At 39.8% G+C, this 22,775-nt stretch overlaps 3 protein-coding genes across 4 annotated transcripts in view; 2 read left to right on the top strand and 1 right to left on the bottom strand.

Annotated features, from left to right (window-relative positions):
* Positions 1–253: 253 nt before the first annotated feature.
* ttc21b (tetratricopeptide repeat domain 21B) lies at positions 254–10,730 on the top strand. Its single transcript, XM_086267178.1, has 29 exons — positions 254–441; positions 743–872; positions 959–1,069; positions 1,174–1,340; positions 1,477–1,599; positions 1,823–1,980; positions 2,650–2,734; positions 2,853–2,951; positions 3,050–3,245; positions 3,343–3,440; positions 3,680–3,880; positions 4,078–4,207; positions 4,287–4,444; positions 4,685–4,909; positions 5,026–5,264; positions 5,691–5,763; positions 6,876–6,986; positions 7,071–7,209; positions 7,449–7,555; positions 7,703–7,891; positions 8,117–8,227; positions 8,320–8,401; positions 8,502–8,652; positions 8,733–8,894; positions 9,004–9,199; positions 9,503–9,727; positions 9,889–10,009; positions 10,099–10,166; positions 10,246–10,730. The coding sequence occupies exons 1-29, from the start codon at positions 418–420 to the stop codon at positions 10,321–10,323; spliced, it is 3,957 nt and encodes a 1,318-aa protein (XP_086123304.1). The 5' UTR covers positions 254–417; the 3' UTR covers positions 10,324–10,730.
* Positions 10,731–10,993: 263 nt separating this feature from the next.
* Positions 10,994–19,919, top strand: galnt3 (UDP-N-acetyl-alpha-D-galactosamine:polypeptide N-acetylgalactosaminyltransferase 3 (GalNAc-T3)). The gene is made up of 12 exons (XM_086266011.1): positions 10,994–11,143; positions 11,637–12,066; positions 12,296–12,835; positions 13,530–13,702; positions 14,303–14,452; positions 14,656–14,890; positions 14,987–15,104; positions 15,222–15,422; positions 16,838–16,969; positions 17,195–17,296; positions 17,381–17,533; positions 17,638–19,919. Exons 3-12 carry the CDS (start codon positions 12,339–12,341, stop codon positions 17,749–17,751), a joined length of 1,875 nt encoding a protein of 624 aa, XP_086122137.1. The 5' UTR covers positions 10,994–11,143; positions 11,637–12,066; positions 12,296–12,338; the 3' UTR covers positions 17,752–19,919.
* The window catches only part of csrnp3 (cysteine-serine-rich nuclear protein 3), a 25,376-nt gene continuing 21,772 nt past the window's right edge, over positions 19,172–22,775 (bottom strand). For both annotated transcript variants that reach the window (XM_086266012.1, XM_086266013.1), the window contains one exon: positions 19,172–22,663. In XM_086266012.1, coding sequence (XP_086122138.1) covers positions 21,518–22,663 — 1,146 coding nt within the window. In that variant the 3' untranslated portion in view covers positions 19,172–21,517. The remainder of the gene's footprint in view (positions 22,664–22,775) is intronic.

Raw genomic sequence — 22,775 nt, 5'->3', positions numbered from 1 at the left:
CGTTAACAGTGTGTTTTCATTACCCTGAGTATTGTCTGTAAGGCTTCATACACGCCCTAGATACCTTTGGTACTTTGCCAGTCGTCGCCCGAAAGACTTTTCTTAAAAATACTTTTTAAATTGCAAAACGGATATGAACAATGTAAGGCTTTTGATCTGTTTCTTACTTTAGAATGCTAAGGAAAAACAAGAAGCTGTGGACTAAAATAATGCCTGGCAGAAATAAAGTAGGGATTAATTACCTTTCATTTCGCCACGCTCCTAAGTTACCAGGCAACAGTAAATGCGTTAGTGCAAGATGGCGAAAACCCAAACTAACAGTACAATAACATCCTTTTTACCCTAAAATAAAGTGTAGTTCCCGATCATTTCCAACTGATATACTGAAGTCTGTTACTGTTGCCACTTGAAGCGAACATGGAGGATGAAGAGACAACCCTGGTAAGCAAATTCGATAAATGCTACACCGTCCAAGGCTTCAAATGAAAGTGAATGGCGTATTTAAGCTAAGATACGAAACATAAGTAACATGTATAACGTGTGGTTGACGTATATCTCTGTCCAAAAAGTTCAACAGTGATAACAGCATTTGCACCGGCTAACGTTTAATGCCGTTGCGCTTACTAGCTAACAGAGGAGCTATCTATTTTAGTTAGCATTTGATATTTGGTCTGCTAGTTGGAAAATGGTTTACAAACCGCTTTTGCTGACACCACGGTGTCCTCCGTATGCTTTTCCACAGGCTCTGATTAAGTACTATTGCTATGAGAAGTATTTCAATCACGCGGTGAACGCTGCAGCGGCTGCTCAAAAGAAGTACAGCAATGATGCTGTCTATACTTTCTTTCACGCATACGGTAACCTCATGCAAGGTAAGCTCGAAAAAAATCTAATTAAACGTTTTCAGGTCGGATTTGTTGCCTCTCATTAGTGCATTTCTGTCATTATTTGTTTACAGATCAAATTCAAGAAGCTAAGGTAGAACTGGACACTATAAGAGATCATCGAGAGCTCTCTCTCTGCACATTAATGGCTCTTGTATATGCAGAGAAAAAAAAGACAAACCCAGGTAAGACAACATTTTCACACCATCCATTTATTTTTCCATGGATTCTTGTGGAAATGGATTGCCAACAAGTGCTTCCAGTCTTATGTGTCTCTTTGTGTTCCCAGACAGAGAAGTTATTCAAGAACTTGATGCTAAGGTAAAAGAGGATCGTAAAAGTGCACCTCCCAAGAGTCTGTACTATGCTGGCACCTTTCTTTGGCTATTAGGGCGAAATGATAAGGCAAGAGAGTACACAGAGAGAATGATCAAACTTTCCAATGGCTCGAAAGAGGTGAGATCGACATATCTATTTATTTAGTTATTGTTTCAGTTTGAGAAATCAGCATTACTCTTCAATTTTTATAAAACATTTAAGCCTGATAAGTGTTTGCACGTTTGTCAAATGTGGACTGATACGTATTCTTTAGGGATTAATCCTCAAAGCCTGGATAGATGTGACATCTGGTAAAGATGCCTACGCCAGAAAGGCTGGGAAATACTTTGATGAGGGACTGAAAGAGAGAGCAGATGTTTTCGCCATGATGGGAAAGGTGACATGGGAAATACAGATCCACATTACATAGTCTTCCTTAACCACAGCTACATATGTTAGCATGTTATTGTTTCTCTAGTTGTTCTTACAGGCCCTGTAAATCTAACATTACTTATTGTATCATTATTTTAGTTATTCATTTGACAGATTGTTGTTTGTGATTACTCATTAGTAATGATTCTAGTGATTTTAACCACTCAGTGATGCTTCATGTATCCCAGGCACAATACTGTGAATATCACCAGATCTACTCTGGAGCATTGGAGATCATTAACCAAGTGATTGTGAGCTTCCCTGTGTTTTTACCTGCTCTCACCAAGAAAATGAAACTGCTGCTGAGCCTACAAGACTGGGACCAAACCATAGATGTAGCACACAGGTGATTAAGCTAGTTCAGAGCTTTCTCCCAAATCAAATGTAGGAATAGTCTTTCATTTTGTTTTGCAAGCTTATTTCTGCTCATTTCTTTTCTTTTTCTTAAAAAAAAATGGTATTATCTCTGTAAGATCAGGAAGTGCAATAAAATTTATAATCACCAGGCATATAAGAAAACACAGTTTGCCTTTACAAATGGCTCAGCATTCAAGTGCAAATGAAACACCAACGTGATGCCTCAAACCAGTGCACACTGACTAAGCCATTGTTTGTGCTTGCCCCCCACTCCCCACCCCCCCTGGACTTTAGCAAGTGGCACATAGTATAAAAAGTCCTTTGAGCCAAAGTGTTGGAAAGACATACAATTCCAAGGAGTTGCGGTTCAGGTTTACAGAACAGGAGGAAGAGTGATTTCTCAGGTTGCACCATGTTCTGAGCCTCTGTGGTGCCTTAACTGTGATGTTATGAAATGGGAGGGGTGCAAGCAGCAAACAGTATTCATTACATCCTTCAAACGCCTTCACAAGTCTTTTTATCTTTAATGTTATTTGCCTGGGAGCTCAACACACTACTGCAACAGTATCAGATATTCTATTACTACGAATAAAAGAAGTCCAACCTTATTAAGTGTAGGAGATGGACTTTATTCACATCTCCTTGTGTCATGTTTCAGGCTTTTACAGAAAGATAAAAATAACCTGGAGGCACTTCGGATGTTAGCCCTGCATTCTTTATGCCGAGACGGCAATATTATCGAGGTAGAACTTACACATTTTCACACATTCATACTTTCATTTCATATTGCAGAAATTGGACACAAATACAGATAAACTATTTGTTTTCATTAGTTTGTATAAATTGTTTTTATGTCCCCAGTCAGTAAAGCATCTTTCAAACCTCATCAGTAGCTTGGAGATTTTGGAGCCACGCAACCCTGAGCTTTTTTACCAAATGTCACTGGCCTTCACTCGGGTCGTAAGACAACTTTCAGCGTTCTTTCTAAAATCACAATGGTATAATTTAATTGAATTACAGCACTTTGTTGGCTTGTTCTTTAATTATTATCATTACAGTGTGGACGAAATGAGAAAGTGATTGAGCAGACTTTCAGAATGGTGGAAAGAGCCTTTTCTCTGGCACAAGGGGATTCTGACTTAGCCACAGAGCTGGGCTACCAGATGGTGCTTCAGGGCAGAATCAAGGAGGCAATGAAGTGGTATAAGACTCCTTTTACCAACAGGGATCACAGTAGTGTTTCTGCTTTGACTGGTAATGTGTTCAGATTATTTTTCTGTATGTTAATTTGGATCAGTATGTCACAGATTTCAAAAATATCTTTGGAAATAACTTTTCCCCCCTTAATTAGGTATGATTCATTGCCAGCTGATAGAGGGAAATCTTGAAGATGCAGAACAACAGTTGGAATTTCTGACAGAGTTTCAACAATCTATTGGAAAATCAGCGGTAGGATTTTTTTCTGCAGGAATACGCAAATTCTGGTCAAATGTTTTGGCTTCTGGCAGGATAAGCAACGGCGGCTTCATTGGGTCTTTCAGTGACTTTTCACTGTTTTCCAGAGTGACTGTTTAATTTCACAGTGATGCCTCTTATTCATCTTGTACTCTTGTCAGTTTTTTGCAGTACTTTCTGTTCATTTATATCTATTTCTCTTTCGTTCTTTAAAAAATATATATGTGTTAAAGGAATTATTATACCTACGTGCTGTGCTGGCAATGAAACGCCACCGGTCACAGGAAGAGGTCACCAACTTGCTGAATGATGCAGTGGATGCACACTTCTCCTCCTTACATGGGCTGCCTCTTGGAGTAGAGTACCTAGAGAAACTGAATCCTGACTTCCTGTTGGAGATTGTCAAAGAATATCTTGCCCTCTGCCCTGCCAAGGTACAGCTGGAAGAATCATAAGGGACAGGATGTTTGTGTGTCCTACAAATGTTTATGTGAATTCTTTGCCTCAAGTTTGTGCATTCCCAAAATAGATACATGGGTACAGATATGGATTCTAAGAATATAATAATGAGGCTTAAAATAAAAAAAAAAACAATACATTTAAAAACAAACTTTTTATTTTTTTGCCAAAGCCTCCTGCTCCAGGCCAACCTGCTGCTCCTCAGCTCCAGCACTGTGCTACTGTGTTGGATAAAGTAGTAAAAATTGTGCCAGGTCTCCTTCAAGCAGTGTTCTTGCTTGCCAAAGTTAAATATCAGTCAGGTGAGTACCGCAGTTAAAATATTTGTGTTTACTTTTCTTAGATAGCTTTTTAAATTACATTGCTTCTGTGTTCATTCAGGGGACATTGATGCTGCTCAGAGTACTTTACAACACTGCCTGGACCAGTGTCCTTCTCATGCAGATGCTCATCTGTTAATGGCACAGATCCATCTACTGCAGGGTAACGTGAGGCTGTGCTCTCAGTCCCTTGAACTCTGCCTCAGCCATAACTTTGAGGTAAAATCACCATCAACACCGCAGTTTTATTTGCAGCTAAATCTGTATAATACACTGTTTCAATGGCTTATTTGACCCGCTGCCAGATAATTAATGTTCTATTTTTATAATAACTTATATATTTATGAAGCAAGCCGTTGTCACTAGCAGTCATAGGATATGAAGTGTTGAAGTATTGCCTTGATTTTTTTTATGCATGCATAATGACAGTAAGGAGTCTTGAATTTTTTCCAATTCCAGATTCGAGACCACCCACTGTATCACCTGATCAAAGCTCAGACTAAGAAGAAAACAGGTGAGCTTACTGAGGCTATTCAGACATTGCAGATAGCCATGAATCTTCCAGGTGTCCGCAGAGCTGGATCCTCGTCCAAGTCCAAAAACAAGAAGTCAGAACTGAGCTCTGCGGACTGTGTCTCTGTCTTCTTGGAATTAGCTGAGGCCCTTTGGCTCAATGAAGAACAGGTAAAATAGTGTATTTTGACTGGCTAGTCAAAGCTGGTGCACTTACTTTGGGTTTCAACATACACCAAAAAATGGAAGAATTCAGTATAAGCTCATGAATGGATTTCATATTTCAGCATGAAGCAGCAAAAGTGATGCAGGATGCCATCAATGAGTTTTCAGGAACACCTGAGGAGCTACGAGTCACTATTGCTAATGCGGACCTGGCTTTGCTGCGTGGTGACACAGAACTGGCACTGAGTATGCTCAGAAATATTACCCCGGAGCAGCCCTATTACATCCAAGCTAAGGAGAAAATGGCAGACATATATCTGAACCACAGAAAAGAGAAACGCCTGTATGCAAGCTGTTACAGGTGAGCACTAAATCTGGACTCCAGTGAGCAAAATACAGAAATATTAGGCATTAGTTTAATATATGAAGACACATACTATCTGAAACACAATGTGAATTTTTAAAGAGAAATAGTTGAAGTAGTTTAAGTTGATTGATGACATAACCTTGTAATATCTTCCGAAAACAGCTGCTACCTGTCATCAAGTTAAGTCTGTAGTACAATTTATAACATCACAAGATTAAACTAAATGAAATAAAGGCAACCAAAGCCATTCAGCTGAAAGGAAATGAGCAGTTTCCTCAAGTCTTGAAACTGGTCTCAGATGATACTTATTATTGACAGCTGAGACTTAGTAAAGTGTGACTGAATCACAGACCAGCACAGACATCTGTCTGCATAATGAAGCACGCCATATGTGATATGATACCTCTATTTTTTCTCCAGAGAAATGATAGAAAAGCTGCCCAGCTCTCACACGTATGTCTTACTTGGTGATGCCTACATGAAGATTCAAGAAGTAAGTGCAAGATGTGTTTCATCTGTGTCTTTTGGACAATATAACAACCAACTCAAGTTTGGCTTTAAAATGCTTGTTCTTAATGTAATCGAGGTATTCGAGAACAACAAGAATAACAAAAAGGCTGATTGTGCACTTGCTGTGCAGTTTTGAGCATAATGATGAAACATAGTTTTACTAAAGCTTCATTGCTAAAGCTATAAAACCTAAAAACCTTGCTTGGTAGCCACTTTAAGGTGGTTTAGGAAAGGCCACGTCTCATGAAATGAGCTACTGAACCAAGAGTTTATCCCTTGAACAATATTGTGTACAGTTTGAATAACATTATTAAAATCACAGGACATCACATCTTTAAATACTTAAACAGGGAACTGACTCAGAGGCTGAGGGGGTGTAAATAGTCATCCTAAATAGTCATCCCTGTTGCTGGAAAGGAAATGTAATTCTCATTTTTGTAATGCTCAAATTTCATAATAATTTATCAAGTATTTTCAGACCACATGATTCATGTACATTCACTAGGGATCACTGGCAGCATAGAAAGTCATCTAATCATCTCCCTACTGTTTTTAACGTGAATATGGTGCACCGGATATTTGCAAGCTCACACGCACCTCCATCAAATAGCAGCTGAATTCAGTGTGTTATAATGTCTTCAAGGACATGTTCTCCATTATCACACACTAACCACTGATTAACAACAGCAGCGTAACTCTCACTTATCATTTAAAGTTAAACAACAACAGCTGGTCTCTTCATAAAGTTCTTCATTAAAGGTAGACAAAGGAAAAGAACAGACTATCCTAGTGACAGGTTAATCCTCTGCTCAACTGATTAGTAACCTACATAATTTTATAGGTGGCAGCTTAATCCTGCTATGATTACTTGTGTTACACATATTTTGGTTATGTTGATAAGTGAGATGACATCATTGAAGGTTAAAATGCAGATTCCCAACCTGGCTATCAGAAATTGTTTCTTGATTCAGTTTCCTTTAACAGCTCTTACTCATGCAACAGCTTCTAAAGTGTTTACCACGTGTTTATAGCCGTTTCTAATATTTACAAAAACTTAAAGCAACACTGCTTATCTGCATGTGTGTTTATCCTCAGCCGCAGAAAGCAATTGAGGCTTACGAGCAAGCGCTGAAGAAGAACCCTAAAGATGGTGCTTTAGCCAGCAAGATAGGAAAGGCTCTGGTGAAGACTCATCACTACATCAAGGTTTGTGTCATAAACTTATTTAAAAGATAAAATACAAGTCAAGTGGAGACAGTCTTTTGTTGACTCTAGTCTGCTTTTACACAGGCAATAAATTACTATGAAGAGGCCCTGAAGACTGAGCAACAGAACTTCCTGCGTTATGACCTGGCAGAGCTGCTGATGAAAATGAAGCAATATGAGCGCTGTGAAAGGGTCCTGCATGATGCTCTGGCCCATGAACAAGGTGCTTAAGACGTCACACTATTTTATATACAGTGAAGTCTTGACGTTAACAGTGAAATAAACAAGAGAGCCTAGTCATGATTATATTTTGTCCATAGCCATGACGATACAGGTAGTGTTGATTGTGGAAATTCCACACTGCTTAGATTTTATAGAACAAATCAAAACATTTCTCTGTTGGTTTTTTGAAAATGCTTTTACTAATTGTTGCCATTTTCATTATGCATTTTTTACACACAGTGAATCAACTACCTGTGCTCTCAGACGACTGCCGTTATCTGGTCCTGTTAGCCAAAGTCCAAAACAAAGTTGAGAAAACAGAGGAGTCTATACTTTCACTACAAAGAGTAAGTAGGCCCAGGCATTTGGCTTTCTCTTGGTCCTCTTTACACACAAAAACATCTTAACCATTGTAAGACTTGTCTCTTTTTTTTCGAATAATAATGATGATGCTGATTGATGTTATTTCCATAATGATGATGTTCTGTTCATAGGCTCGGGATGTACAGGCCAAAGTGCTGAAACGCATGCAGTTGGAGCAGCCTGATGCTGTCCCCATGCAGAAGCAACTTGCTGCTGAGATCTGTGCTGAGATCGCCAAACACTACACAAGTCAGAGGGGCTATGAGAGAGCAGTCAAATTCTACAAAGAGGCTCTTGTGTATTGTGAGACAGATCGCAAGGTCAGTGCAGCTGAATCAAAAACGTTCTGTGTACTTACTGCAGCTGTGGGTAACAAGCACTGGTGTCCTTTTGAGTCTTGCCCAAGTGTTTTAAAATTTTAAATTGTGATCTTAGTTGTTGGTAGGTTTATCTAGGCGAAATGACTCATTACAGTATATAGTCATTACTGTACCAGTAAGGTTGGTACATCGACTTCATTATTAGAATGTTTCCCCTGTTCTTAGGTGATGCTGGAGTTGGCATGCTTGTACCTTACTTTAGGTGAGACTGATGCATGCCAGGAGCAGTGCAGCGTCATTTTGAAGAATGACCAATTTAATGAAGATGCGACTCTGGTTTGTTCTGATCGTTTGCCACTACAGTTTTGACCATAACCTTTTTCTGAACCATAAATAACAACCTGTGTCTTAAATATGTTTGTCCTTAGATGTTGGCAGACATTATGCTTAGGAAGGAGAACAAGGAGAAAGCAGTTTTCCATTTTCAGCAACTGCTTGAACGCACACCAGGTATAACAGGGCCATCTTTCTCTTTTTTTTTTTTTTAAATCAAATGTGATTTGGCATTGTCTAAATGGAAGCCATAATATCTTGCATGTGTTGTTTTCAGACAACTACCACATTCTGTCACGTCTTATTGAATTGATGAGAAGGGCTGGGAAGCTGGAAGACGCCTCCAGATTTCTTGATATGGCAGAAAAACATTCTTCAAGGTCTCGATTTGACCCTGGGTTTAACTACTGCAGAGGACTTCATCTTTGGTAAGTTACAACAGTGTCTTCCAGAGATTACAGGAACATTTGTGTCAAACTCAATGACTAAACTTGTGCTTTTTGGTCAGGTACACAGGACAACCTAATGATGCTCTGCGACACTTTAATAAGGCACGAAAAGACAATGATTGGGGCCAAAATGCTGTATATAACATGATTGAAATCTACCTAAACCCTGACAATGACACGGTTGGAGGAGAGCTATTTGAGACATTAGATGGTGAAATTGGGTAAGTGGTCTTAATTAAGAAAATGTAATACATAAGGGAAGAAATACTAGACTATGCAGTGTAAGCTTCTGTTATAACAGATTTGCATTTGCTTGGTGTCGCTCTCCAGGAACTCTACAGAGAAGCAGGAGTCAGAGCAGCTTGCTGTGAGGACAGCTGAGAAGCTGCTGAAGGAGTTAAAGCCTCAGACTCAGAGTGGACACGTACAGCTCCGCATCCTGGAGAACTACTGCCTTATGGCGACTAAACAGAAGGCCAATATAGAGAAAGCCCTCAGTGTTTTCACAGATATTGCCAACAATGAGGTAAGTAAGTTCTAGGTCCAGCATGACTCTCTCGTAGACGTTATAGCCAAAGTAGAAGCTTTTCTTCCTTCTCTTTCTCCAGGCTCTCTTTTGTGCACATACACTGTACATTACACTGTATCCAACTAAGTATTCATTTAATATTTGCTTAATGTTAATGGATTGTCATCCATACATGTCATCTGTTGTATGGAACTATAAATGAAGCCATTGACAATTTGAGTGCAAACAATTAGAAGTGGCATAGTGGTGCAGTGTTGTCAGATTCATCTCGTCTCACCGATATTCCTGGTTTCCATTCAGAAAGATCATGTGCCAGCCTTGTTGGCAATGGCAACAGCTTACATGATGCTAAAGCAAACTCCTCGTGCCAGGAACCAGCTCAAACGTGTAGCTAAGATGAGTTGGAGCATTGCTGATGCAGATGAGTTTGAGAAAAGCTGGCTACTCCTGGCAGACATCTACATCCATTCAGGGAAGTACGAGATGGCCCTGGAACTCCTAAACAAATGCATCTCCCATAACAAGGTGAGCCTGAAAATGTCGTCACTATTGAAATATGAAATGAGGACAGTGCAGTTAACATATATATCTGTTTTTCTGTGTGCTTTTTTTCTTTGTTATGCAGAAACTGACTTAAGTAAATTTATAATTGCACAGTTATTTTATTTTATTTTTTTCTTCCCCAGTCATGCAGTAAAGCATATGAATATAGGGGCTATATAATGGAAAAAGAGCAGTCATTCCGCGATGCTGCATTGAACTATGAAATGGCTTGGAAACATGGAAATCAAACCAACCCAACTATTGGTATGTCAAAGTCGCACGTCTAGCTCTGTTACTAAGGACAAAGATTCAAAGGCTCACATTTCTAACATGTATGTCCATTTTTATTTCAGGGTACAAGCTTGCTTTTAACTACTTGAAAGCGAAGCGATATGTCGATGCCATAGACGTCTGTCATAAGGTGAGACACGTTTGGATGTTAATAGTTTATATCTTCAACATGTTTCTGTCCTGTTAATCTTGTTAATTTTTGTTCACAGGTTCTGGCTGCTCATCCAAATTATCCAAGAATAAGAAAGGACATCCTGGACAAAGCTCGGGCCTCCCTGAGATCTTAGTGTTGGACCTGTATTTTTTGTGATAGAGAAATATTTTCTGTAACTATTTGATTGAATCCACATGTATTGTTTTGAATTTTCTGTCAAGTTTTCTGACCATGTAAATAGTTGGTAGCTGACCATCAAAAGAGAGGGTGGGAAAAAGTGTAAAGATATTCAAGCACAACTTAAGGGATTTTTTTCCCCCATAGACAGAAAAAGAAAACTCCTGCAGTTTATAGTCTTTACGAAGTCTGTATGAAAGTATCTTTGAAGTTTATTAAGATGTAAATGTGCTTCTGCATCTGTTACAATCTATGATAACTGGATAACAATAGTGATTTACTGACTTATTTTCTCAAGCGTAAAACAGAAATGTAGACAACTGTCTTTGTCTTTTTCTCCAAATAAAGTTATTTCAGATATGGTGTTGCTGTGGCCTGGCTTTTATCCCCCTTCAAACTTTGATTTATTGTTCAGAAAGCATGGATACCTGCCTAATAGAATGAAAACACAATATGACTAGACGGTTTACATCACCGGTGCTGACACAGAAAAACAGTTACAAGCGTGACTAGAATAGGACACACGGTAAGCATTTTAATGGACATAATAAACTGGCTGCCTGCCGTGGGTAGCGAGCTGCGGAGAACACAGTCACTACAGATGGAGTCACTGTGCGAGTCAAAAAGCAGAAAGACTTCAAACTGGGCACCAGAGCAAGCTCCCTGCAGGCGGAATCCACGTCTTTACTCCTGCAAGCATCCAACTCTTTATGAACACAATCCGTTGTGGGAAACGTGGAACATTTCAAGGATTAGACAAGCTGCAGTGTGCGGTGGTGAGTTTCTAAGCTTTTTAGCCAACAACTTTTATTCGGAATACGGAAAGCTTTTAATAATTATTCGCGTCTTCGCTGGGAGGGATGCGTAACTTTTCCAGATTTTTGTGTACCATGTGCGTTATCCGTTCCTCTTGAGTTCATAAGTTTAAGCTCTATGGCCAATATGCGGCGTTTCTCAGAGACTTGATTGGATGCGGTGGGATATATCGCGTTCCTCCGTTATTTGTAACCCAGCAACTGTCCCAGTGAATGACCACTAGAACAAATCCTATTAATGACACCTTTAAGCAGCTCCGCGCAGAGGAGTCTCAAACATTTCTCGAGGAGCTCCAGACCACTTTAGCGTATTTATATAATAGTTTGTCGCGATAGCCCAAATGTTCCATTCAGCAGTGATTGTCAAATCTTTGATTTATTTAATTATTTATCTCTAAAGGTTTTAGCGAGTTTTCTTCTGTCGTAATGGCCTTTTTTTTTGTTTTTATTTCAGGTGTGGATTGTGTCCTGATGCACTATTTTGATACGCAGAAGTTTTCTCTGCGCAAGCGCACATGTACGTCATAGCCTTTTACCTGAGAGGAGCACACCTGGATCCAACGAGACGGAAGTTCACTGGCAATCTTTGAGCAAATCTTTTGACTTTTTTTTTTTTTTTGGGCTTCTCCAGGAAGAAAAGTTTTGTTTGACGTGAAAGCGATGGTTTCCAGCTAAAGCGAGATGGCGTTTGTTTAATTTTCAGAGAGCAGTTTAAAGGACGTTGTTAGCCTTAACTTGTTGGTCAGCGATTCATGGTGCGTTGTATTTTTTTGCTGAGGGAATCCAGACCCGAGGTTGTTTGCTGATTTCACCAGCCGGTTTTAAATATGTGATTTTTCAATGGAGCACAGGAAGCTTCACGCCTACCTTTTTATTACCAAAAGGTAAAATATACCTAAAGTATGCAGGCAGCACACACACACACACACACACACAGAACATTTCATTATGTTCTCTCTCTCTCTCTCTGTGTGTGTGTGTGTGTGTGTGTGTGTGTGTGTGTGTGTGTGTGTGTTGTTTTTTTCTTCAACCCTTTATGTCATAAATCCTGAAGCCACATAAATGCTGTTTACTCATCATTGTTCGGATTATGAATATTATTGTTTGTTACAGCTGAATCTCAATCCAAAGCCAGCCTGCTCTACATTCAAAAAGAATGCCAGTTCTTCGCAGACTACTCCGAAGGCGCCTGCACCCACTGAAACTTCTCATAGTGGCTCTTGTCTTTGTCACATTTGTGTTCTTCATACAATGGGAAGTCGGAAGCCAAAGCCAACAGGAGGACCCGTGGCTGAAGGAAATGGCAGTGAAGCGGGATGCCATGCTGGGAATGGTGATGGGAGCTGTCAATAACTTCAGGGATGCAATGCCAAAGATGCAGATCAGAGCCCCTGTACGTCATCAGGAGAAAGCAGACGGCACGTCTTGTCTGCCAGGTCACTACACTGCTGCTGAGCTCAGGCCAGCTCTGGAGCGGCCACCCCAGAACCCTCTTGCCCCCGGAGCTGCTGGGAAACCTTTCAACACTGACTCGCTGAGCCCCAATGAGCAAAAGGAGAAGGAGAGGGGTGAAGAGAAACACTGCTTTAACTTGTATGCAAGTGACCACATCTCTCTGAGCAGAGACCTGGGTGCAGACACAAGACCACCAGAGTATGTGTACACTCTCCAGGCTTCTGATGAACCTATGTAAAATAACAATTTTAAAAGATAGTGTTATTAAGGGACATATTAGATCAAACGTTGACTTTATTTTTAAAAAATCAAGTATTTATACTATCCTGTGGATATGAATTCAGTATTGATGCTACTCTTTCTGTCTAAAATATAGTTGCACTCTGAAAAATACCCATATAAATTATTTTAAAAGTAGTTTTCTTAATGCAACAGCGACCATCTAACCCCAACAAATTTTTCTCAATTTCTGTTTTTTGTAACTGGGGAAAATGTCAGGCAGAAACCACAGAGATGATTACTGTGAGAGAGACTTTGTTTCAGCATGCCTGGCCAATTATTGTGGTTAAAATTTCAGGAAGAAGCAACGTTTTGCTTGGCTTGTTGCAGTACATCCAAACACATGGAAATCCACATGGGCTTCTCATGTCAGTTTAGTCGATACAAGGCAGACGCATAAAGCCGGTCCATGTTCTGGCAATCTCCCTAGGCTGAATTACAAAGTTTGTCCTACTCTAATATGGCAGGTATTTCAAAGGTTGCCACACATGCAGTGTCACAGCTGAAATGGACTCCCCACAGGGGAGAGCTTGGAGATGTAATAACTATACTGTGCCACTCAGGAACTGTACAGGATAGTCAGATCTTTGTGCTCTTTTCCCTCCTTGTACAGATGCATTGAGCAAACCTTCAAGCGATGCCCCCCCTTGCCGACCACCAGTGTGATAATTGTGTTTCACAATGAGGCCTGGAGCACTCTGCTAAGGACGGTATACAGTGTCCTTCACACCTCCCCCGCCATTCTCCTCAAAGAGATCATCCTGGTGGATGACGCCAGCGTAGATGGTAAAACCTCAATGGGCTCCTTCATGACTGTCCTGCTAACTTTTGGGTTCAATTTCATGCAGCATGTTGGGTGGGCAACTCACTGTGTGCCATGAAACATGCAGAGGGGAGCTCCCTGCTTCTTCTTTTGTGGCACCTGATGTGGGTTAACAACAGGAAGCAAGGGGCCCCGCGGTGAATACTTTCCTAAGAGGAATTAGCAGTGGTTGAGCTTAGAGATGAGTCAGAGTTAACCATTATAAATGGGTCAGATGTAGGAAGGAAACGTAATCCTGGAAAGGACAGAGGTTTCAAAGAATGAAGTTCAGCTGACACCTAAGCTCAGCTATTTGCTGTGAGCAGGCAGATTGAGTCCTGCAGTGCAGCAGATTTCTTGAAAGCCAGCCCAGTTAAACATGGAAGGAACATAAATTTGTTCTTAATCTGTTTAAGTCTTCTTTTTCGGGCTAGGGTCTGTGAGATTAACTAGTAAGCAGTTAAGCAATTATTGTTATTTGATTTATTTTGGAGTATTTTGTGTTGCTTTTTATCTTGTATTCATCAAATTAAGCATCTCTGTATCTCCAACTCTAACGTCTAATTGATATCCCACGCTTTCAGATGAATTAAAGGACAAGCTGGATGATTATTTGAAGCAGCTGAACATTGTACGAGTCATGCGCCAGCGAGAGAGAAAAGGACTTATAACTGCTCGGCTCCTGGGTGCCTCCGTGGCGACCGGTGACACACTCACCTTTCTGGATGCTCATTGTTAGTCACCACCACTGACACTACTCACACATTTAAAAACTGGTTTGCACGCCCTTAAACACACACCCGCACAATTTGTAAACACTGCTTACTCCTTTATAAAGCCATTTCTCATGTGGATTTGTGTTCTAAACAAAGTAGTTTAGTGCTTTTTGCAGAGAAAGTAGTAAGTGATGCATTTCCCTATGTGGGTGTATTAACAGGTGAATGCTTTAATGGATGGCTGGAACCTCTGCTGGCTAGGATAGCGGAAAACTACACTGCAGTAGTGAGTCCTGATATTACTACTATTGATCTCAATACTTTTGAGTTCATGAAACCGTCCCCTTATGGCCAGAATCACAATCGGGGGAACTTTGATTGGAGTCTTTCATTTGGTTGGGAGAGCCTACCAGATCATGAGAAGCGAAGGAGGAAGGATGAAACGTATCCAATCAAGTGAGTCAAAGTTGTGCATGTATACTGGATATCGACTTCATCTGAAACCCAATCTTCTTTTGAAGCTTCTAAACATTTAACAAAATGCATCCACAGGACTCCCACGTTTGCTGGTGGGCTCTTCTCCATCTCCAAAGAATATTTCTACCGTATCGGAAGCTATGATGAAGAAATGGAAATCTGGGGTGGGGAGAATATCGAAATGTCCTTTAGGGTAAGGTATTACCAAGCTGTCATTATTTGTGCAAATATCTTTTACCCTTGGAGCCATTCAGTTATTCAAACTGCTGCATGGGCGTGTGCGTCTGTTTTGTCAATCATTAATTTGAAGGTATGGCAGTGTGGAGGACAGTTGGAGATAATTCCTTGTTCCATTGTTGGTCATGTTTTCCGCACCAAAAGTCCACACACCTTTCCTAAGGGCACACAAGTGATTGCTCGCAATCAGGTGAGACTGGCTGAAGTCTGGATGGATGACTACAAAGAGATCTTTTACCGACGTAACCAGCAAGCTGCGCAGATCGCAAAAGATGTACGTATAGCTTCTTACTCCCTTCCCCCCCCCCAGATGTTAGAATTACTTTACTTTTAGTTTAGTAGACACCCAAACCTTAAAACAGACAACTGGTATTTAGAGTTGAATACATTTTAAAATCATGATCTGGAACAGTCTTTAGGATCTCCATGAATGGCATCAACATGCTCATCCAGATGTTTCTGCTCCTGGTGAAAGGCTCGCATTTTCCTCCAGAATTTGATATTTATTTATTTATTTTGCATTTGAAGTCCTATTCTATTCTACTCTGTTATGTGATTCTTTGAATTTTCTTGTTTGTTTGTTTTTTAAAAAATGGCAGCAACTTGCAAATTGGTCTACAGCAGAAATTTTTCCATCTGCTTGTATCTAAGTGTTTTAAGGCCGCTCATTACTGTCCCAAAAACACATAAAGCTCTTGTCCAATGTTTTGCATAGAAGAGGCATTATGTCTGCTTATCAATAACTTCAGATACTCTGCAGAGAAAAACATACCTCTCTTACCAGGGCAACCACTGCAGAGTAAATTGAAATATTCCATAAAAGCTGTGGGTGTGTGGGTGCTATGGGGGATGTGGGGCACGTTTTGGGGGGTAAAAACCAACAGAGGAAAAAGAGGCCTAGAAGGAGTCATCTCTGGTAAATGACACTGTCTCTCAGGGTTTCCCAACATGTGGTCCCACAGGTCCTATAAACATTTCCCTCCGGGCGACACCTCACAGAGCAGGCCAGCCCTCACCCACTGGCTTCAGACAGACACGGCTTTGTCAACAGGATCACAGAATCCACTGTAGTTGCTATCAGTAAGCACTAGTGTGAGAAGCATCCTTGTCATTATAGTAAAGCCCTCATTATTTAGGTGAGTTAGGCGCCTGCAAATCCTTTGAAATGAGTCATTACTCTCCACTCGCCACTCCCAGTTTAAAAAGTGCAGTGATCAAATACTTGTCTGTAGTTAATTTATCAAATGAGTAATTATACTACCAAAATATACCTGCTGACTTAAGAAAAACAAGTATGATAACAATCAGCAATATTTTGATTTATTTTAAACAGAGTAATATTACTATGTTTTTGTATAAAGAAGTAATGTGTCTTTTCCTTAATGTAATTTTATAAAAGTATGTAGTGTGAAAATGCAGTATCTATACTATTAGCTGGTGTGAAATTTCAGACAGAGATTCACACAAGGCTTAGGTTTTAGCATCAGGTCAGATGTTCACTGAATATACTGCTTTTTGATACTGAGGAATGTTTTTGTCAGATATCTAACAGCAGGAATAGAAGCTAAATACAATATAAGAACCCAGTCTGGGGCATTGTTGCGTTGCAGCAAAACCAAGGTAGCATTAAATATGCCAGAAGTGTACTTTGACAGTTTAAAAAAAAGTTTTGCCTCTCTGTTATAACAGGGAGCTTTTGGCGATATCTCCAAACGTGTGGAACTCCGTGAAAAGCTGCAGTGCAAGAGCTTCTCCTGGTATTTGCAGAACGTTTATCCAGAAGTCTTCATGCCTGATCTCAACCCACTTCGCTTTGGCTCAGTAAGATCACACACCAGACCACCAGCTCTCCTTTTCAAACCTCACAGCACACTGTCTAGCCACTGTGGGTTTCCACTTAGGATCTCCAGAGGGTACTGAGCAGTTCCAATTTAACACCACTGAAAGCACTCTAGAGGCTAAAGTTGTTTGAACAGCTTGCACTGGATGTTAGTTTTTCATTTTGTTTCCTCTCATTGCTTTCCCCTTCCCTCCTCTTCTCTGTAGGTGAAAAATGTGGGCAAGGACTCATGTCTGGATGCTGGGGAGAACAATGAGGGTGGGAAACAGCTGATCATGTACCCATGTCATGGTCTAGGAGGAAACCAGGTCAGTGGGAACACGTCTGTTTTATCTCTTTTTGACAAGTTGAGCAGGTTTACTTAAAATACATTATTTGTTTCTATGCCGTAGTATTTCGAGTACTCCACACATCACGAGATTAGACACAACATTCAGAAGGAGCTGTGTTTGCACGGGGCGGAGGGGGCTGTGAAGCTGGAGGACTGCCAGTACAAAGGCAAAAAGACAGTGGTGGGAGCAGAGCAAAAATGGGAACTGAAAGATGTGAGTTTAGTCTTTTTAGTCTACACTAATTTCACAATCCCTGCATTATATTATTGTTAAAGTAATATGTGTGTGTATATATGCATTTTTAAATTTTCATATAGAACCAGTTATTCTACAATCCTGGATGGAACATGTGTCTGAGTGCCCATCACGAGCATCCTTCTCTGGCTCTTTGCAACCCTTCTGACAAATACCAGCATTGGTCCTTCGTCTGAGTGCACAAAATACCACTTTAGAAAAAGCTAATCTGTGTGAGGAACAAGCTAGGACAAAAAATACTATATGCAGTTTCCATGCTGATTTTTTTTTTCTTTTTTAATTATTTTTAGATAAATTATCACACTGATTTTTTTAATTTATTTTTATACAGAGATGAGCTGAAGGAAAGTTTGGGCTGAGTATATGAACAATGAAGATGCACTTTGCTGACAAGTGCCTCTTTTGTGTTTGACATGTTTTCACCACTCCAAGTCTTCACAACCAAAACACACAGTTTTGGGTATTTAAAGCTAACACTAGTAAGTTCCAGAGACAACTATCTATAGGAAAGCAATGGGAAGGAAAAATAACACGTGTTATAGGGTTAAGGTCTTGGGCACAAGATCAATTGGTTCATCAGGTCTCCGCAGCATTGAACTCTGTTCTTCTTAGAGGTAGTCCCTGATTTATCTTGTGATGCAGTGCAGAACAGACATCCAAAGCCTCCTATAGAAGTCGAACTGGATAAAGGGACACCAAAGGCAAAATGTGATTCACATCATTTTAATAGTAATTAAAATAGAAGAAACCTACTAAAAAATATTGTCATAGTGGGCTAAGAGGTGATTACTCATGACAATTTTACATTGCTTTGCAGTGACTCTTTTCTCCAATAGTTTAAGTGGACCCTAATCATGCCCGAAAACAGTCTCTCACTCTATAACTAAGCCAAGGATCCCCTCTATGTAGGGTGAAAAGGGTTTTTCTTTTAATCTGTCAACAAATATATGAATCTAAAATGAAGAAAAAATTGTGTATTGTGTATATCATAAAGATTCAAAATGACAAGTCAAAAACACATTTTAGGACAAGCAGTGAAAACATGACACTGACAAGAATGATGTACATTGTGCCTTTTTAAAAATGTGTTTTTTGGACTGAAAAATCTCCTATTCAGTACCGTCCAGTGCCTTGGATAATTTTTTGTTTGTTTCTGTTTTTTATTTCCCCTTGGACAGGAATGTGTGTCAGTGTTGTCAGCGCGGGTGATGGTTTATTGAGGTTAGGGTCAACAGATTTCTGTCAACAGTGTTTTGGTTCATTTTATTTTTTTTAATCAAAAGGGCCTTCAGAGCAGGACTGAACTTTATACACTTCAGTTGATTCTGAAAGTATCTCTATTATTGTTGTTATTATTGTTTTTGTTTTTTTTTAGTCTTCCATATTTTTTTTTATTTTTTGAGGGAAAGTAAGTTGGGTCTTAAACATGTATTTCAATCAGTTAATGCATAGGTTTTTGTTTTTTAGCATCATGTATGCAGTAATGAATACTGTCTTCTGAGATATATTATTTTTAACTGCAGCACAGTTTTCCTGTATTATTTAAGTTTGTGCTTTGGTGGGGTCTTTTTAGTTTTTATTTTTTTTTTAATTTATTTTTTTTTTAAGGAAACTGTGAATGGAAAATATTGTGCCCAAGGGAGTCCATTTTTACAGCAGGGGTTCTCAAATGAATTTCTGGTGCAGGCACTAGTGTTTAGATGGCTGTGGATTAATGTAAATTTGTTTTAGTGGCGGAAGAATGGATACAAATGTTCTGTGTTAGAGTGCCTTGGTCTAATGATTATATTTTGAACTCAATAAATTCAGTTGGGTCCCGCTTAGAGCTATTGCATTTCAGTTTTTCATTTAGCCTGCAGAGGGCGCTTTGAAACTAGAAATCCAACTTTGCCTCTGTTTCAGTAACCTCCTCACTTTGTGTGCTTGAATATGAAAATATATCAAGTGATTTAGATACAAAAGAAATTTTAATATTTATTTCAAGATCATGTCAAGTGAAGTTGTCTATCTACAGTTTGAAACCAAACACAATGAGAACGAAAAAATTACCATTTTGTGCAAAACATATGCATTTCACAGAATACGAAATCGAATTAAATAAATCAGGCACATGATGTTTTACAACTCACAACCAGCATGAAACAGAAGACTTTTTTTAAGATAGAGAAGCAATTTACTCAATACAGACTTTTAATAAACCACAATAAATACACATTTCATTATATCATTCGTAATAAATACTGGAACATAAAACCAAACACAGGATTCCCACATGGATGTCATCATATTAGCCTTCTCACACTGTATGCTTTGGCACAGTTAATCAGAACTATTGGCTTTGCCGATGCCACCGAATGCCTGAAAGCAGTCCGTATACTTCCTTCGTGGCACGTGGCGTGACAGGTCCCAGCTACTCGAGTGTCGCACAAAACCAGCCAAACTCTTGCGCCGAGTCTTCTGATTATAGTGATGTTGCGGATATTTGCAGCTTGGAAGTGGGACAAATATCAGTATTCATGCAGGAGCAGGGAGCTCAAGGTAACACCAGCATTACAGCAGCGCTGTTTACTGAAGTATTGCAGTCCTCCACTTGTTGAGCAGTCACTTCAATTTCCATCTTGTCTGTGATTTTAAAGGTTATTTATACATTTCTGGTAAATATTCTTTCCGTATCTGGTTGTCATTTTTGATGGCTTACAGGACCCCAGGAGCCCTACTGTGTACTATTTGAAAATAAGTTTTGATTGTCAACCTTGAACATGTTTACCCCTTATAGTTTTAATAACTGTATATTGTTAACCAAACAAACAATGCTTAAAATACAAATATAAAGCACTGTTAAAGTGATGAAATGCCCCATCGGCTGATTTTACTAAGGATTTTCTGTAGAAGAGAAAATCTGTTTAAACCATTAGTCATACAAAACAAAAATTAAAATCTTTATGGGATTTACGTAAATAAACATCTAAGTTGTTAGACAGTATAATGTTGAAATCCCATAAGCATTACTGGCACATTTCTAGAGGACATATTTTGTCCACTAGACCAGTTACTGTTCAAATTAATTCTATTTTACTGATAAATATTTCATAGTTTTTGGACATTTGTCAAAGTGTGACTTCATTAATATCCCTGTATTTAAAAAAAAAAAAAGTCTTCACATTAAAAATCTTCTTTTATAGTGACACATGCTAATTGTGTTATTCTAAGAGTAAACAGCGGGGAGAAAACTGAAGTCATTTCAAACCAACTGCATGCCACTGGACCCCAACACAGCCCCAACAAGGCTGTGAATTGATTTTGACATTTCCATTGATATCATATTCCAAACATACAAATAAGTTTTCAGGCTTTTTCATGCTTTCCAAAACCATAGAAAAGCATATAATTGTGACGAAAACAAGAAGAAAAATGTACATTATGTATACAACACTTTTTTTTTTTAAATATAAAACAATGGCATTTTTTCCCAAACATCACTGAGATTCCGAAAACGGCATGCGTATTGTTATCAAAACATTTACAATAAGTATACACATACTTCAAAAACAATAAATAAATTGACAATAAGCCTTTTTTTTTGCACATTTGACACATATAGCAGACATAGAAAAGTTCCATCTACAGTACAATATCTGCTTAAAACTAGAACTTTACATCTGAAATTACAGGATACATTGCACAGCGTGACATAAATTATGCTTTGATGTTTTTTTTGATACGTTCGATTTTGCAGTTAAGCACACGATGTACTGGAGACAGCGAAAAGCACCTCAAAGCCTTTTACATAATGAACTTGTGGCTTTATAGTTACAGCTGAAAATGCATTACGGCGCAGTGAATTGCTTTGAAATTTAAGGTCAGATAATCCAAAAAGGCCATGATCATGTTCCTCTTGAAGACGCAATACTACTTAAAGAATACTTAAAAAGGCGAGGCACACTAAATGGCTGTGACCTCAGGGCAGTGGTCTGGTAAAGGCAGGTTCTTAGTGTTGTTTGCTAGTAAGGTCAGGTCAGAATGTCCGTTGAGACTTGACTCTTGTGGTGGCTGCTCAGTTGTCATACATGAGTTGTGACTGCTGTAGGAACTCTGATTGTTATTGTTCAGGTAGTTTTGAAATGGAGCCTGGTTCTCGTTTTCTGCCTGGTCCTCAAACGCCGCTTTGGACAAAACTTTATTCTTCGGGTCAGGTGTATAACAGGTCAGCGGGGTGGTAGGGGCACCACCGCTCAGAGTAAAATGGTGATTGACTGCGTATTGTTCTTCAGCATGATTAGAGTAGTCTGTGTACTGCTCAGCAGTGACGCTGAAAGGTCTCTGGGCCACGTTCCCGTTGGTCGTACTAACTGGATCTTGGAATGCCAAGTTTTCCCCATAAGGTTCACTAGGCTGGCTGGTTTGGCCGTTGGAGATGGCGCTCGTGCCCCCCAGCTGATAGTACTCAGCCGGAGAGGAGTTCATTAAATAAGTGTTCCCATTAATGTGGTTGTCATGTCCCACAGAGCCATCACTGTAACACAGCACAGAGGATAAGGGCACAACTTCGGTATGAGAAACCGACGGTGTCGTCATGTCGTCTTCAAAATTCTCAGACTTCTCTTCATCATCGTCGTCCCCCTCCTCGTCCTCAGAGTCGCTGTTAGCCAAGCTTTGTGTGCTGGAATCAGACAGCCCGCTGCAAACGCTGCTACTGTCCTCCTCATCGTCCTCATCTTCGTCGTTTTCCTCTTCCTCCTCCTCCTCGTCCTCTTCATCTTCTTCCTCGTCTTCATCATCTAGTGTCTCCTCCATGTCGTCTGCAGCTTGAAGGTGCATGCTGGCCGCCTGTGGAACTGCATCTGACAGAGAGTACTCCAGCCTGTGCTGTGATTGAGCAAAAGGGTTTCCACTTCCCAGGTCGCTTGCTTCGCCGTGGTACCCGTTGGTTGGGGACGGCTGCTGCTGCTCACGACTCTTCTCCAGTTCGAGTTTCATTATAGTGTGCAAGAAATGCGTTCGGACGCGAATGGGATTGAACTCCACTCTTCCAGTTGAATTGCTGCAACCTTCTTTTGTGCAGCCACATGGAAATGACATACGATCCACCTGAAAGCAGAAAAGCAAAAAAAATGTACAGATTTTGTTTTAAAATAACACGTAAGCAAGTTCTTTCATGTAGTCTATAAATTATTCATGTAAGCACATTCTCTTTAAATGG

Source organism: Aulonocara sp. 'chitande type north' Nkhata Bay, linkage group LG16, assembly GCF_057382095.1.
Source record: "Aulonocara sp. 'chitande type north' Nkhata Bay isolate Kocher_YH1m ecotype deep benthic linkage group LG16, A_spYH_male_GT1.1, whole genome shotgun sequence".
NCBI lineage: Eukaryota > Metazoa > Chordata > Actinopteri > Cichliformes > Cichlidae > Aulonocara > Aulonocara sp. 'chitande type north' Nkhata Bay.
The sequence above is the reverse complement of the archived record's forward strand: the minus strand, read 5'-3'. Positions and strand labels throughout refer to the sequence as shown.